The sequence below is a fragment of the Natator depressus genome, chromosome 5 (genome assembly GCF_965152275.1).
Source record: "Natator depressus isolate rNatDep1 chromosome 5, rNatDep2.hap1, whole genome shotgun sequence".
NCBI classification, from domain to species: Eukaryota; Metazoa; Chordata; order Testudines; family Cheloniidae; genus Natator; species Natator depressus.
This window is the reverse complement of record NC_134238.1, coordinates 98502811-98519063: the sequence shown is the minus strand read 5'-3', so window position 1 is coordinate 98519063 and position 16253 is coordinate 98502811. Positions and strand designations below refer to the sequence as shown.

At 45.8% G+C, this 16253-nt stretch overlaps 1 protein-coding gene across 1 annotated transcript in view; it reads left to right on the top strand.

Annotated features, from left to right (window-relative positions):
• The first annotated feature begins 422 nt into the window (after positions 1 to 422).
• PGM5 (phosphoglucomutase 5) overlaps positions 423 to 16253 on the top strand; it is a 108906-nt gene continuing 93075 nt past the window's right edge. The window contains exons 1-2 of the mRNA XM_074953286.1: positions 423 to 1057; positions 16059 to 16221. Of these exons, the coding sequence (XP_074809387.1) occupies positions 797 to 1057; positions 16059 to 16221 (424 nt within the window). The 5' untranslated portion in view covers positions 423 to 796. The remainder of the gene's footprint in view (positions 1058 to 16058; positions 16222 to 16253) is intronic.

The window sequence follows — 16253 nt, the reverse complement described above, 5'->3', positions numbered from 1 at the left end:
TGGTCTTACATGCTTGAATCTCCCGTAGGCTGCCTTGGAGACCCTCTGTTCCCCAGTTCCCCGCCCTATCTGTATCTTCCCGAGCTCACGGGGGACTTGTGAGATTCCCTCACTAATATCTGTGAAGCCCGTTGAGATTCTCAGATGGGAGGTGCCACAGAAGTGAAAAATCTCATGATTACTGATCTGGAACAGCGCGGAAGCACTCTGGACTTGGAAATCCCCAGCTGTTCAATTGCTGCAGGCCAGCAGCCCGCCAGCTTGATTTCTGAGCCACAAGGGGCTGGGGTTGCTTTGTGCAAGAAGCAAAGCTCCAGGGCTGACAAGTACGTGATCCCCGGGAACAAATGCGTGACGCTCAGACACCCCCCTCCCCTCCTCCCCCGCCTCCAGTTACATCCCTGGCAGGGGACAGCAATTCTCAGCTTCTCTTTCCAGGGTTATTTTGGGCTGGGGCTGCGGCAAAGCTTTGGCAAGCCCCCGGTGTCCTTGTTCAAAAAGAGGAGCTAGTTCGCCGCCCAGCGCGCAGTGGAGGGAGGCGAGCGGGCGGCGAGGAGCCCCGGCGTCTCCTCGGCTCCCGGCTAAGTTTCCCCAGGAGTTTTGGAGGCGAGAGCCCGCCAAGCGCGGGCCGGGGCAGGGTGAGCCCGAGGCGACGGGGGCGGCGCTCGATGCCCAGGAGCTGAAGCGAGGCGAGCCCCGCTCTGGAGACAGGCGGCGGAGGGGGCTGGATTAACCCTCGGCGGGCGGTCCCGGGCAGGCCAGGGCGAGGGGAGCCACGTTCCTGCGGCGGGCAGCGATGGAGGGGAGCCCCATCCCGGTGCTCACGGTGCAGACCGCCCCCTACCAGGACCAGAAGCCGACGGGCGGCGGGGGGCTGCGGCGGCCCACGGGGCTCTTCGAGAGCCAGCGCAACTACCTGCCCAACTTCGTGCAGAGCCTGCTCTCCTCCATCGACCTGCGCGACCGCCAGGGCTGCACCATGGTGGTGGGGAGCGACGGCAGGTACTTCAGCCGGACGGCCACCGAGATCGTCGTGCAGATGGCCGCGGCCAACGGGGTGAGCCAGCCCGAGCTGCAGCTCCCAGCCCTCGGCACCGCCGCACGCACTCACCGCCCCCCCGGGCCCTCAGCGCCCCCTCCCCCCCCCACCCATTGCCCCACTGCTCCCCCCGGGCCCTCAGCGCCCCCTCCCCCCCCGACCCATTGCCCCACTGCTCCCCTGGGCCCTCAGCGCCCCCCCATGCACTCGACACCCCACCACCACCCATTGCCCCTCTGTGCCCTCTGCTCCCCTGAGCTCTCGGCATCTCCCACCCATTGTTTTCTGCTCCCTCGAGCCCTCCCCCTGCCCCATTCTTCCCTCATTGCCCACCCCATGTGCTCTGCATCCCCCACCCATTGCTCCTCTGTGCCCTCTGCTCTCCTGGGGCCTCAGCACCCCACCTCTCTGCATCTTCTCATTGCCCCCTGTGCCCTTGGCACTCCCTACCCTCAGCACCCCATTGCCACATGCCCTCTGCTGCCCTGTGCCTTCTGTATCCCCCATATCCACCCACTGCTCCCCTCTACCCACTGACCCCCTTGCTCTCTGCATCCCCCTACCCACCCAGTGCTTCCCCATCCTCCACTGAGTCTTTGGGTCCTCTGCTTCCCACCATCCACCTACTTGCTACAGCCCTGTGGCCTCTGCCTCTTCTTGCTCCACTCCTGGCCTGTGTCATTTTCACTACCAATCATGCCTTGATCCACCCACTGTACCCCTATGCCTTCTGCTCTCCACTAGGCACTCACCCACTGCAGCCATGTATCCTCTGCTCCCCACCATCCACCCATTGAGTCCTCATGCCCTCTGTGTCCTGATCCTGCTGTTGCAGGTCCATGCCCTCTGCATCCCCTGCAGCTAGGGTTACTAGATAACAACTGTGAAAAAAACGGGATGGGGTTGGGGGATAATAGGCGCCTATATAAGAAAAAGTCCCAAAAAACAGGACTGTCCCTTTAAAAACGGGACAGCTGGTCACCCTACCTGCAGCTTCTGTGCTCCCTCCATTCCCTTCTGTGGCCCCTTCCGGCACTCATCCACCAACAGCAAATCCATGTCCTTTGCTCCCCACATCAACCCACTGCACCCCTATGCCCTCCATTTCCCCATGTCACCTACATGCTGCAGTCCCTTGCCCTCACCTCAGCCCCACATTACAGCCTCATGACCTCTGTCCCTCATGTGCCCACTGCACCTCCTTGCCCTCTGCTCCCTCCACCTTTTGCCTCCCCATGTCCCCTGCTTCCCCCAGCCAACTTGTGCAGTCCTGGGTACTCCACTTCCCCACCATCCACAATCCCGTGCTGTCTGCTTCTTCCTCTGCTCCCCCACCTGCCCACTGCAGCTCTGTGGCTTCCACTCCCCACCCTGCATACCCTTGTGACCACTGCTCCCCACACCTATTCACTGCACCCACCCATCCTTGTGGCAGTCAGGGGTGCTGAGAGCCATTGAACCAAACTGTAAACCGTGTATATGATGGAAACCACTTCAAGCCGGGGGGTGCAGCAGCATCCCCAGCACCCCTAGTTCCGGCACCTATGATGGCAGTGTGCTATATCATGCGCACAGTGCCACCAATCTATCTAATCCGTCCACTTACTGCTAGGGTTGCCAATCCTCCAGAATTGGCCTGGAGTCTCCAGGAATTAAAGATTAATCTTTAATTAAAGATTATGTCATGTGATTAAATCTCCAGGAATACGTCCAACCAAAATTGGCGACCCTACTTACTGCACCCCCCATTTTCTCTATGCCCATCCACCAAGAGCATTCCCCAGCTACACCCTTTCGACTGTCATCCCTATGCCCATCCACATAGCACATCTCTATACCTTCTTTTGCTCCTTCACACATTACAACCCCTTATCCCCCACCTTCATCCATCAGCCTACTGCAGTCTCACTCTCCTTTCCCCCCCATGTCTGCACTCATCCATGATTTCTTCCTCTTACTTTTCATCCTCACCTCCCTACTCTAACCCTCCATTCTTTCCCCCTTCTCCACATACTGCATCTGCCCATTCCCTCCCTTGTGTGCCCCACCACTCATTGCACCCACGTTCTCCCTTTTCTGAACCTACTCTTCCCTCTTTAGCACCCCATCACCACTACACTCTTCTCCCCACTACTGCACCATTGCATCAACACTTGTTTCTCCTTATGCCATCCTTTGCCCATCCGTGGTCACCCTTCTCCCACACCCTTCACATATTATACCCATGTTTCCCTCCTTCTTGTCAAAGATCCAAGCCATATTTCTCATCCACCTCTTTCATGTTTAAAAGCCCCCTTTCTGCACATCTCCCCATTATTTCCCATAGATTTTTGTCTCAAGATGACAAAATGTAGTGTCATGACTTTATGGGGCTAGCTTTAATTTAACTGTAATTTACTACTTTAGTAACAAAGAAGCAGAGACATGCCCAGAAACCCACTTATCAAAGGTAGTAATTTCCTCTGGTTTACCATAGATGGTCTGATGAGCATGTATTGCTTTCTTTGTCTCTAAATGTTATGTTTAGTTTTGTTGTGGATTTTAATATTTTATGTGCTGGCGATAAGACAGATGATTTAAAACTGAGAGGAAAACATTTCAGTTGTATTTGGCTTTTCATCATCCCAATCCAGAATGATTTATTTATTTATTATTATTGTAATTTGTATTGCGGTAGCACTCAGTTGTCCCACTCAGGGATCAAGGCCCCATTGTGCTAGATTCTGTAATATGTATGACGAAAAGGTGGGCCGTGCCTCAAAGCACTTTTAATCTAATATTCCAGGCAAGTGGTAATGAGAAAAAGGAGCAGTCAGAATTAGAGACATTATATAAGAAGTCGGAAAATGCTTTTAGATGTGGGTGGTATTGAACAGATATGAAAAATGTAAAGGATTGTTACTTTTAATCTGACCTTTTCATATGCATATCTCATGCCTGAGCTGTATGCCTAATGCTGTCTGATATGCCCTTTAGGATGTGCCATGAGACTTCAGCAGGGTAGAGATTTTTTGATATATAACCAGGGTGATCCTGAAAAACCACAGAAGCAGTGTTATCATGTCTTTGACTCCTTATTTTAGACTGAGGTTGGTAGGGAAGCTGAGAAATGCTTTTTGACTCTGCATGAGAAAATTGAACCCTGTGGAATGACTAAAGATTCAGTAGGTGTATATCAAGTTTGTACTTATTGCAGGATGGATATTTTTCAAGAATGCTCAAGTAAAGTAAGTTGTTTTTCACAGTGAGAGCACTTACATGTTTTGACTTTGTGCTGTGTGTATATCACTATGAAAATAATTTCTTCTCTATTGTTTTTAGTCCTCAATGTATGGGGAAAAGACAAGAGTGGCAAACAAATTATTTATATTGACTGTGTTGCGGTTGCTTGCAATACATTCTGCTCTGTTGTCAAAAATCTCAGAGAAGCATAAGATGATCAATTCTTCTTCTGATAAATTATTTCACATGTACAAATGGGTACATATATTTATTCTGGAGATATCAGTTATGTAGCCCTAGTTAATGTTGCCTTGAAATTTCCACTGAAAGTAGGACTAAAATCCCTCCATTTTATATTTTAATTATTTATTTGACTCTCCAAATTTGTCACAATAACTTTTCAAGAAAGAGTTTAATTTTCTATGTAATCTTTAGTAGTAATTTACTAATTTTGGAAGAGAAAACCCTTTATGAAAATTTTAAACCTGCTTTTCAGTCCTTTCTTTGGGTTCTTTTAACTTTGAAAGTAAACGTTGTACACATTTCAAATTGTACCCAGTAATTCATTTTTACAATATCTCTGATGTTACATTAACATTTAAAAGTTATTTTGGTGAAAACATATTTTAGAAATGAGATTAGCAATCATGAGCTGATAGACATAAGAGATTTTGAAACAGACAGGTATTATGTACAAAGAGCTTACTGGAGGAGGGCTCTGGGCAGCGAGGGATTTTATGCAGTGGCACAGGGAGTAGAGGGTGTGAGCAGAACTCTGGGGAGGCATGAGGATGAAAGCATCTATGGTGGTTAGCCATGGAGGAGTGTGTAGGGCTATGGAGACAGGCGGAACGAGGCTATGGTTAGGCATTTAGGATGACTGCTGGAGGAGAAGGCCACAGAAAGGAGCTCTCCCTACCATTGCTGCCCAGGTGACCTGTTAGGGCTCCCCAAGCAAGGGAGTCCTGGTGTTTTGAGCCAGGAGCAGGATGCTGCAGCAGGAGCTCTCCCCTGTGTAACCTAGCTGGCCGCGACAGCCCAGATCCACAAAGGTCACCTACCTTTCATTGAAGTCAATAGATATTAGGAGCCTAAACACCTTTGTGGATCTGGGTCTAGCTCCTCAAACACTAGTGTGAGCAAGCTAGCACCTTTCCTTTGGGGGAACCAGGGAGCCCAGAGGAGATGGGGGCCTTGAGGCCTAAGAGTCTGACGAACTAGGAGGGTGAGCACCCGGAAGCAGAGGAGCTGGAGGATCAGGGATTGGTGAGCCAATGGTCCAGGTAGCACCTGGGGTAAGCTTCCATGTTGACCAGATTCCTGTGTTCCTGACTGTTTCTCTACCATCCCTTCAATCTCCCTGTCACATTCCCCATTCTGCTGTCCCTTTCCCACCCCAGCATTCTTTGATCTGGTAAGAATGGCCAGTGGAGACCCAATTTGACAAACTTGCTGTGCTTTGTTGGAGCAGAGCTCCCTTGCTGAATTATGGGAAATTTTGTCAGACACAGAGTTTGCTCTGTTACTGTCGCTCAAAGCTGTGTTTATCAGGGGACAAATTGCTCCTCACCATTCCCACAAATCCTTAGGCTTAAGGTTACTCTGATACATTCCCTGACAATGCAGTCATTACAACTCAAGGAGACCAACAGGTAAGGCTACACTGACATTCAAATACCTTCCTGTCTCCACACACACTGACTCTTCACCTCCAGAGCAACCTTACACATCCACTTCCTCTAATATCACAGAAAGCTTAATTATTAGGTTAGATTTTTGAGCTAATACTAACAATATGCTGTATACTTTTACAGTGAAAATATGTCTGCTGGTAAAGTATCTTAACCTTCCTGAGGACATAGCTTCTTTTGTTATTAGCCATGAAAGCAGGGGAGAGAAAGGGATCACTCCTGAAGGCAGAAGAGCCCCTTCCTTGGGAGAGAAGGAACTCACTCAAAGGAGAGGCACTGATGTTGCAGGGAGAGAAGTGAGCTGCCCCGAGAAGGATCAAAGGAAACCTAGGGACGCCTTGGTGAAATTGTATTCAGAGCTTTTACCCAGGCCAGAGTTCCAGGAGGGTGATGGCCAAATTGTGCTGTCAAACTCGGCTTGCATCTCTGCCATGGAGGAGGCACATCCAATCCTATCGTAAATCATGCCTCCGGTATGTAAAATAATAAAAGATTTTCTTTTATCAGCTTTAAATGTGTTGTCATTCCGTGGCCTGGATGCCCCCTTGTTCTTGTTTTGTGAGTCACCCAGCATTCCATCTGTGGGTCTCACTATAGGGCAGCCACAAGCTGGCTCACTCAGCGTTGTAGCCAATGTATACTACTTTTGATTCTGAATTGTGTGTGACCAGAGTAGGGATGGGTTAACCAGCAGTGGCTAGCTGCTGGTTGTGCTCTTGAACAGCATGGGGAAGGCCCATCTGGGACTGGTAATAATCACATCCTGCAAAGATACCTGGCTGATGGGCTGGATAGGGGGAAAAGAGACCCAACAGAGCCAGGATGCTGTGATTTGGCCATAAAAGCGATTGCAGGAGCAGAGAGAATCGTGTCCTGCATTCTGCACCTGCTTGCTGCCTCAATAGCCATGTGAAAGAAGCAGTCTTTGCACTGCTATGTGGTAGGAGAACCACCTTGAGCATGATCTTGCTTTCCTGCTTAGTGTACGGGGACTGTTGCCCCCTTACTAACATTCAGTGGGGGTGTTTTGGTTGGCTAGCTCCCAGTACTAAAAGGGGAAGGGTCTATGGGAAACCAGGACCCTGAGACTGATAGTCCCCAGGAACAATGGGGAGAGGTCAATGCTCCAAGTCAGCCTGAATGACGGGGCGGGCAGGCTAATCAGAGAGTCAGGAGGCCAGGGAGGTCCCGTTCTCCGTGTGAGCTGGATTTGCCTGGTTCAGACAGAGTGGGGCCGAGCTAAGGAGAAAGCAGGGGCCCGAGCTAAGCTGGGGAGCAGGGCTGTGCCAGATCCAGGGGGACCAGAAAAGCAGACCAGAGAGAGCAGACTTGCCCTGGGAGGAGAGCTGCAGCAACCAGAGCCAGAGAAGCCAGAAAAGCAGCCCAGGAAGCAGGTCCGTGCTGGGAGCAGAGTCACAGAAGCAGCCTGCAGAGCAGACCTGTCCTGGAAGCAGAGCAGCAACAGCAGTGAAGAGACAGAGTGGTGCAGCTGGGGCTGGAGCTGGGTGCGGTGAGCAGCTGGGGAATGTGAGGGGGACCCTGGGCAGCAGGCCCAGCTCAGGGAGACGCCTCAGCCAAGAGGCTCTGCAGGCCAGGCTTGGATTGTAACCCCGACAGGGCGGGGACGACACTGGGAAGAAGGATCCTACCACTTAGAGCCTGAGAGCGTGAAGCCACCACCAGAGCAAGTGTCCAACCCACAGCATCCCTGCAGCACAGCCAGGGCCTGAGAAGAAGGCTTGGGACTTACAAGGAACAGACTGTGAACTGCCCTGACATTCCAGAGACACTGTTTGTGAAGTTCCCTGCCACAGAGCGGGTTGATGTGTTTCCTTTAACCTTTCCCATTTTTCCTTATTCTTTTTAAAATTAATTGTTGATTAAATTAGTAGCATTTGCTTTAACTTGTATGTAATGGTCAGTGGGTCAGAGAAGTGCCCAGTGCAGAGAGAGTACCCCGGAGTGGGGACACCCTAGCCCCTGTCCTAGGTGACCACAGCAGGGTTGGGGGTCGAGCCCCCCAGGAATCCTGGGCCCAGCCTTGTTGGGGTTATGAGGACTGTGCCAGACAGGAGAGTGGAAGGGGAGTCCACAAGGGCAGGGAGGCCACTGGGTAAAGGAAGTGGGAGCGAGGACTCAGATCCTTTCGCTAGCCCACTTCACTGCGGTAGTGCAGAAGCCAGGAAAGTTCCTCACAATAGCAGGACTATTCCCCCGCTTACATTAGTATTGCAATGATTTTGTGCTGGTGTCCTAAAGTCAGAAGGAACCAGGGTGAAAGTCCCTCCCCCCATTTCTATTGCGATATGTTGTGCTGTGAGCAGCTGATGGTTGGCCGATTCCTGTTTCAGAGTATATGGTAGGTTTAAGTTTACAAATGGGATCCCTGGGTCTCAATGGGCAGATAGGGACCCTGCAATGGAGTTCGTGATTCCACTCACCCCCACCCATTGCATAGCAGTGTTCCACAGAGAGGGATGTACTGTCACACTTAGTAATGCTTGAGTTTAGCAGTTTAACTTGCCTGCCTGCTGCCTTGGGTATTGGTTCCCTTCGTTTGACCCTTTGACCCCACTCCTGCCCCTGTTATTTCATTCGTTGTCCCCCAGATTTATTTGGTGTCCAGGTCCTGTGGATCCCCCTCTTAGGCTGGGGGGGGGTCCTTTAGCAGTGGGCGGGCTTTGCCCGCCCACTGCCCGGATCCCAGTAGGATTACTCTCCTGTAGCCATCTGGCCCGACCCTGTCACAGACCCCAAACAACAATTCAAAGTTGAATTCTTTAACCAGGTGCTAGATTGTGCCTTGGGTATTTTCCAGTTGTCTTTTTAATACAACATTGTTTGTATTTTCCATGATCTTTCATGTAAACCTAGCACCCTGCTGGTACTGTATAAATAATTAATACTATCTCTGCCCCTCGTTGTAGCATGCTGCTCGGCCGTACAAAAGCAGGGGAGGCCATAGTAAAGGATATGAAAGCAGAGATCCACAGTGTTCAGGACATAATCTACTTGCTTCATGTGTTTTCAAGTTTAATTGACTGAAGCATGTGAGAGATTACTGGGAGAATAAAAAAAACATTAAGTGACTCCATGTTAATCTACTGTATTGTCTGAAAATGCACAGCTGCATGTGGTGGCAATGTTTAAAAGTAATCTGGCAAAATATTTGTTAGGGTAGCCATTCTTTCAGCCTTAAGTTTGCTAAAAGTCTGGTCTTTGTCCTGCTGCAGATGCTAAATACAAAATGACAGAAACTAATATGGAATACAGTACGGAGTGTAGTATTATAAAGAACTTTAAATGATTGTAGTCTTGCAGCAGTTGAAATCTTTGAGTGCCAGAGGTATGGTTTTCATGCCATAGCAGTATCAAGTGATGTGAGGGGCGTATTATCTGTGCTTTAATTAGAAATGGGTAAATGAGCACCGGTTTGACTCTTCCAAATCGGATTATTAAATGTCAGGTCAATAAATCTGAGAATCGATTATTTAAAGAGAATTAAATGTCAGTTTAATGTTTGCTTCTGACACCCAACATGCAACATCTGTGACAAGATATGGGGAGTGCCTGAAATACCTCGGTGAAGAGGCTCCATGGGGATGATTAGTATACGAGTGCTGCTTAGTTCTTCGCAGACTTCAGGCCTTTTCATAGGGGCACTTCAGAGTTTCACACAAGGATTCAAGAGATGAGTTCTTTGTAGGGGGATCATTATTGATATACAGCACAAATATTTAGCTATCAGAACTTGTATATTCACTTCACCATAATTAGTGTAGAAATGAGATGCCTGTATTCAGGGGTGCTGGAACAATTTGTATAGTGGGGGTGCTGAGAGACATTGAACCAAACTGTAAACCCCATATATGATGGAAACCAGTTCAAGCCAGGGGGTGCAGCACCTGTTGATCCAGCACCTGTGCCTGTATTACTTCCTGAGAGTAAGGAATTTACTCAGATTAATGTTAATAATGGGAATTAAAGCATCCATTTCAATGGGAGAATAGAATCTGCAGTGTCAGGTAAACAAAAATACATATAAATGACAAAGACGTAAAAAGATCACACTGTATAATACATTAATTGTGCATTCATGTTGAATATATTTCCTTTGTTTAATATTAAAATAACTTGTTTTTGTGTACAAAAACAGCAAAACACAAAACTTCAGGAATATAGAACTGGACGTATATGTTGATGTAATCTACCCTGATCTGCAATAGATATGCACTCATAGTTGAACACTTCCATAGATTCAGCCTTGTTCTCATGCATTTTGCGAAGTATAATTCCTGTCAACTCCCTTTGGCTTGTATATATGCAACTCTGTTTAAAAGCTGGCACACATCTCTGACAGCTGTAGTTGGAAGATTGAGTCATTGCCATAGATGGCAGCCTTTCTACCCGCTTCATTAGTTTTTAAATAAAGGGGGGGGGGGACTGAGATGCAAAACAGACAATTTTTAATATGTGTTTTCCACATGCCTCTGTGTTCCTTAAAGAAATATTCATACATAAAGATTGTGGAGGCTAGCAGAAAGTTTGTTGCAATCTGTCAAGCAATTCTGTGTATTTTCTCAAACCCCTCAGTGTTGTTTGGCAGTTGCGATTAAGTGACAACACCAATATAAGGATCTTGAGAGAAGTGGCATGCTTTCTAAAAGCAGCCTGACAGACAGAAAAGAAGCCATAAAAGGACAGAATCTAATTCAAAACAACTCAGAATATTTCTCTATTTCCGCTTATAATTAGTTGCACGGTACTGGGTGGAATAAAGCAGTAGCTGTAGCAGTAAATATGCTAGCAGTAAATATGCTGGCCTTTCCTCTGGCAAACCTGGGTCTGAAATGTTTATTTAGATTCTGGTGGTTTCAACTTGTCTCCTGGTAGATGAAGTTTTTTAGCCTGTCTGTTTTCTAAGGGGAAAAAAAGCATCTGTCAAAAATTAGGCCACAATAAGTGGAAGCTATTTTGCAGGGCAAAAGGGCTTCCTTGTTCTGTCCCAGAGGGATTGTATTTCAGCAGTTAAGCATAGGGAAAATGGAAAGTGTTCGTGAAGCAGTTTGAATTCCCAAACTGTTGAATGAAGGAAATGATAATATAGCACCTTTCACTTGAGGATCACAGAATGCCTTAAAAGGTGGGGAAAGTACTATACGGCCATAAAGTAGCTTTTGTCAGTTAGTGAAACATCCGTTTTGTTTCACATTGAGTGAACTAAAAGGTCCAACCTGGAAAAAATGTACTTTTAGTACTGCCCTCTATAGTTTGTTAATCAGCAGTGAAGTGACAACATTTCAAATGTTGGCACTTGGAAGAAGACTGCTTTATTCTGCCATCTGAAAGAGGTTGCAGGGGAGTCCAGCAGTGATGCAGTTAATTCAAAGGCTGATAGCGTCTGAGAGAATCCCACAAAAACAAATAGATCCATGTAACTCCAACAACATGCACAAATGACACTCACTGTAAGGTTTAGGAATAAATAAAGTTGTGTTCTCCCACTCTCTTGCTGATAGCACAAATGACCAGCTGTGTTTATATGTAGTACTTGCACTAAGTTCCACATTTGTGGAGGCTGATTTTAATTACTCAGTTTTAGGATCATGTATGGAAGGACTGATCTCATGAAGCTGAAATAGAAAGCACGTTGTTCAAAACATCTATTAAGCAGATACAAAATTCAGTATCATATTCATATTAAATGCACATATTCTGCTTCCAGTATGGCTGGTTAAAAACAATTTTCTGTTGAAAAACTGTTTTTCAACAGAAAATTGGGATTTTAACTAAATGAACATTTTCACAGCTAGTGTCTGCTTTCATGGAAACTTTTGACTTTACGTTGAAAAAAATGAAAATCCCAACACGTGTGGTTTTTTGTTTTGTTTGCTTGGGGACAAAAGCGTTTGTTTATTTTTGTTTTCATCAATATTTTCTGCAGGATATTTTTCCCCAACCAGTTTTAGTAGGGTAGATATGTATTTTGTTAAGGAATAAAACACTCCTTGAAGACTTTCTATAGTTAATAATCACAACTTTGAAATCTTTTTTCTTCCCCTGCCTCCCCCTCCCCCTCTCCCAACAAAAACATGTACAGTCTCCATGAATATCAGCAGCATAAAATTGTGGGGGGAATGTGAGGTTAATATCCAAATCAAATCTCAAGATAGAAAGATCGGTTAATCAAACGTAATGTTCTGAACAGTTTAAAAGCACAAAGCTGTGATGGACAGTGAAAAAGAAGTGTCAAACCACTTGTAAGAGTTGAAAAAAGTATCTTGTGCTTAGTTTAGCTGTTGAACATTCCAATTTACATAATCTGTTTTTTGCTAAAATAATCCACAGAAGCACACATTAGGTGAGTGAATTTCTAAGCCTTATCAAAGTACAGCTGCACAGATTTTATAGAGTTGAATGGTCCCAGCCTGTTGAACTGGGTCCAAAATGAATGAAGAGTCAGGGTTTTTCCACCTTCTACAAATAACTGACCTAGCAGCCAGTAGCAAAAGTTGAATTAGCATCCAATTATCTCTGTCACATTCCTCAGAGAGTTCAAATACTCCAAGATACAAAATTCCAGAGTGCTTAGCACTGAAAAGCTGGGGAACTTTTTTTCCCCAATGTGATATATAACCAAGGATCTCTGCTGAAAGAATTTCAGGCAGGACCAGAGTACAGGAAGCAAGGTTCCTTATGGAATACAGTGTATCCAACATCTGTAGTAGAAGTGACTTGCTATCCTGCTCACTTTACTGGTGTCTGATACTGTACCATGAGTTACAATTCCCTATTGCAGCTCTAACTAATGCTATTGAAAAAGAATAAAGACATGATGGTGCCCACAACTTTGATTTGAAAAGCTGTGACAGCTTCATTTCCCATTTAATCATGAATTTTCATTTAAGAAGAAAAGGAGTACTTGTGGCACCTTAGAGACTAACAAATTTATTTGAGCATAAGCTTTTGTGAGCTACAGCTCACTTCATCGGATACACGAAAGCTTATGCTCAAATAAATTTGTTAGCCTCTAAGGTGCCACAAGTACTCCTTTTCTTTTTGCGGATACAGACTAACACGGCAGCTACTCTGAAGCCTTTAAGAAGAGACATTGCTTCGTATACTTTTCTCACAACCTTCTGAGGTTCATTACCTAAAACCAGGGTTTGTTCAGAAGGAAAAGTCTCACTAATACTAGCAACCTTTAAAGTGTTTTGGACTATGCCTCTCAAATGTTTTGGGGGTGAAATTCTGGTTCCAGGATTTCAGCCCTAGTCTTTTGCCCATCCCGTCTGTCTACCTCTCTTTTCTTCTTTAATTTTTCATCTCTATGAGTAAGTTTTCCACCACTTCCTCCATCAGAACTTCCTGTGGAAGAATAGACTGACTGCTGGCTTGCCCCCCTTGTGGCTGGATTTGGTGTAGCAGTTCTGTGTTCTCTAGTGCCCCCGCCGACCATCGCTCCAGTCCTGCGGTGGTCTCTTGTCTTGTAACTTGGCCCTCTGGCCAGGTCATGTTTAAGTCCCCACCTTCCAGGGTAATGGAAAGTCAAACAAACAAAAGTCCAACAAATAATTCCCAGACCTTGTGTCAGGTGACTCTGGACTCAGTCGTTGTCACATCATTCTCTCTAGGCTTGGAATTCTCCTTCTCTCCTTATGTCAGGTGGCTATACACCACTTTACACCCCATCACACCTGCCCTCTGTTCTCCACTTTCTCGATTCCTCTCCATATGCAGCACTCTCCATTTTTTTACCTCTAGGCACTTCTGTATAGATCTGGTTGGAAAATTGAAAAATACAGTTTCAGCAATTTTTTGTAGGAAAGGTCAGTTTTGACAAATTTCTTGACACAATTTTTAAAAAAAATTTCAGAAGTGTTGAAACGTACCATTTTAACATTTTTTGAATCAAAATGTTTGGTTTTCTCGTTCAAATATAAAACTATGTTGAAATTATTGAAATGAAACTTTTCAATTGACCTGAACCAATTTTGCCCCCTGGATTTTTGGTTTGTGAACGTTTTTGAAATGTTGACTTTTCATCTTAATTCAGAATGGGAAACATTTCCAAAATTCTGAAAATGTTTCATGAGATTGGAGAATTGTTTCCCGCCCAGCTCTAGTTCTGTACTCTCCTTCCTTCCTTCCTTCCTTCCTTCCTCAACCACTCAATCCTACTGTACCCCACATTCTCCCCTTTGTCTCTGCAAAATTCAGTCTTCCATGCACGTACTGTGCACTGCCATGCAGGGAGAGGGAGCTGACAGGGCCATGACAGTTCTTTCCACATGGAATGGTGGGCAAGCTAAGGGGGGCAAACTAAGGGAAGCATGTCTCCTCTTCTGTCCTTCTCTGCCTTTAGAGTGGGAGGGAAGGGGAGGGGAGAGGGAGGCAGGTGAGGGAACAGATCTTAATATAGAGGAGACAAGATAAGGGACATCTCTACTTCACTGTATGCTGCTGCTGCTTCCCATGCTGGTAGGAAAGATGGGAGCCCCAGGAACTTCAATTGCTCCCACTTCAGTCTCCTGCCTGGTGAGTTCCCATTTCAGCAGCTAGTGAGGATAGGTTATTTATACTTTCCCCAAGCCAGAGAAGGGGACAGGAGACAGAGCTCTCCTGCTTTTAGCAGGGGAGGGGGAGCTGTACTCCCTTGTAGTACCTCTTCTTTCAGAGAGACACTCACTGGCATTTTTAAAATGAGTCAGTTTAAAAAAAAAAAAAAACAAGCTGGCAACATCCCTTTAATGTTCTACATGCAAATGCCTTGTTATTTGTCTGTGACATTAACCTCTTCCCACTGATTTTATCATCTGCCTGTTTCCCATTGAATAGAACTCTTTTATAAAATGCCTGTACATATATTTATGATTGATTCCTGGATTATATTTCTAATGAGCTGAAACTGTCGTGTCCGTCTAGGGATGAGAATAAGGTTTTTGAAATTGTAACCTTGGGGTGGATTTTCACTTAATACTGACTGCGTTGAGTCCATGTTTAATAACTGCCCCCTGAAAAGTTGTTGTATTTTAAGAATGGACAGGAACTTCTTGTGTTCAAATATAGCTTGGGGTTCACACTCTTTTCAGCAGGACTAGCCAAAGAGTGACCCCGCAGGCCAAATGCAGGTCACTGTGTTCTACAGCCAGGGCATTGGTGTCCTTATCTTCGATATAGAGGTATGACTCACAGAGATGTAGGCCCTAGCATGCCATGATCTCCTTGATCCAGCTGAAAGGCCACTTCGTGAAAGGCAGTTGCTATCTGCTCTCGATTATGCTAATTAAAGCCCCAGCCCTGCAATCGGATCCACACAGTTGACGTTTGCACTTGTGTGAGGCCCCATGGATTTCCTTGGGGCTCTGTGTAGGTGCATAGTTCTGCCCGTGTGAATCCAACAGCAGGAGTGGAGCCTAAATATTGTTCTTGGCAAATGGCCAGTGTGACCCTCCAAAGTTTGGGTGTCCCTGCTTTACTGTCTACTTAAGACCAAATCCTGCTCATAGACTCCAGTGGAGTTACTCCAGCTTCCCAGCTGTGTAACTGAAAGCAGAATTTGGCCAATAGTGTCTAAAAAGTCTAATTTGTACATGTTTAGGTATAAGTATGCTATCTAAATAATGAAATAGTCATGCAAAAATGCTTTACAATTTGTGTAAGTTAATTAAGTATTTCAGCAAATTGCACAGGTGAAGTTAATGAATTTTTACTGAGGGTTACATATTTTTTAAGGTGAAGGTCAAATTCAGCCTTATCATATATTAATTTAAGTTGTATCTTTGAAAGAAATATGTTTGCGAGGAGTCGCCAGTTTGACTACATATGGCTACTTCACACTATAGAATTCAAAACATTGTCTGTCATCAGCAGGGGTCTAACAGATTTAACTTCCAGAAGTCTTAGTTATACAGTAGTTGTTCCAGAGCTAGCTTAAATACTGGCATTATATGTCTTGGGCTTCCAGCCACGTTGGGAATTGAGTCATGTTTCTATATATTAGATATACATATATAGGTATAATTATTTAGCAAGTTGGTATCATTCCGAGATGAAATGCCAGCATCACTCAAATGTAATTAGACTTATTTTTCTGGTTCATTTAGATTGGAAGATTGGTTATTGGCCAGAATGGCATCTTATCCACACCTGCGGTTTCATGTATTATCCGAAAGATCAAAGCAGCTGGCGGAATTATTCTAACAGCTAGTCACAGTCCTGGAGGACCTGGAGGAGAATTTGGAGTCAAGTTTAATGTTTCCAATGGAGGTAGGTGTTTTTATAACACATTACATCACTGT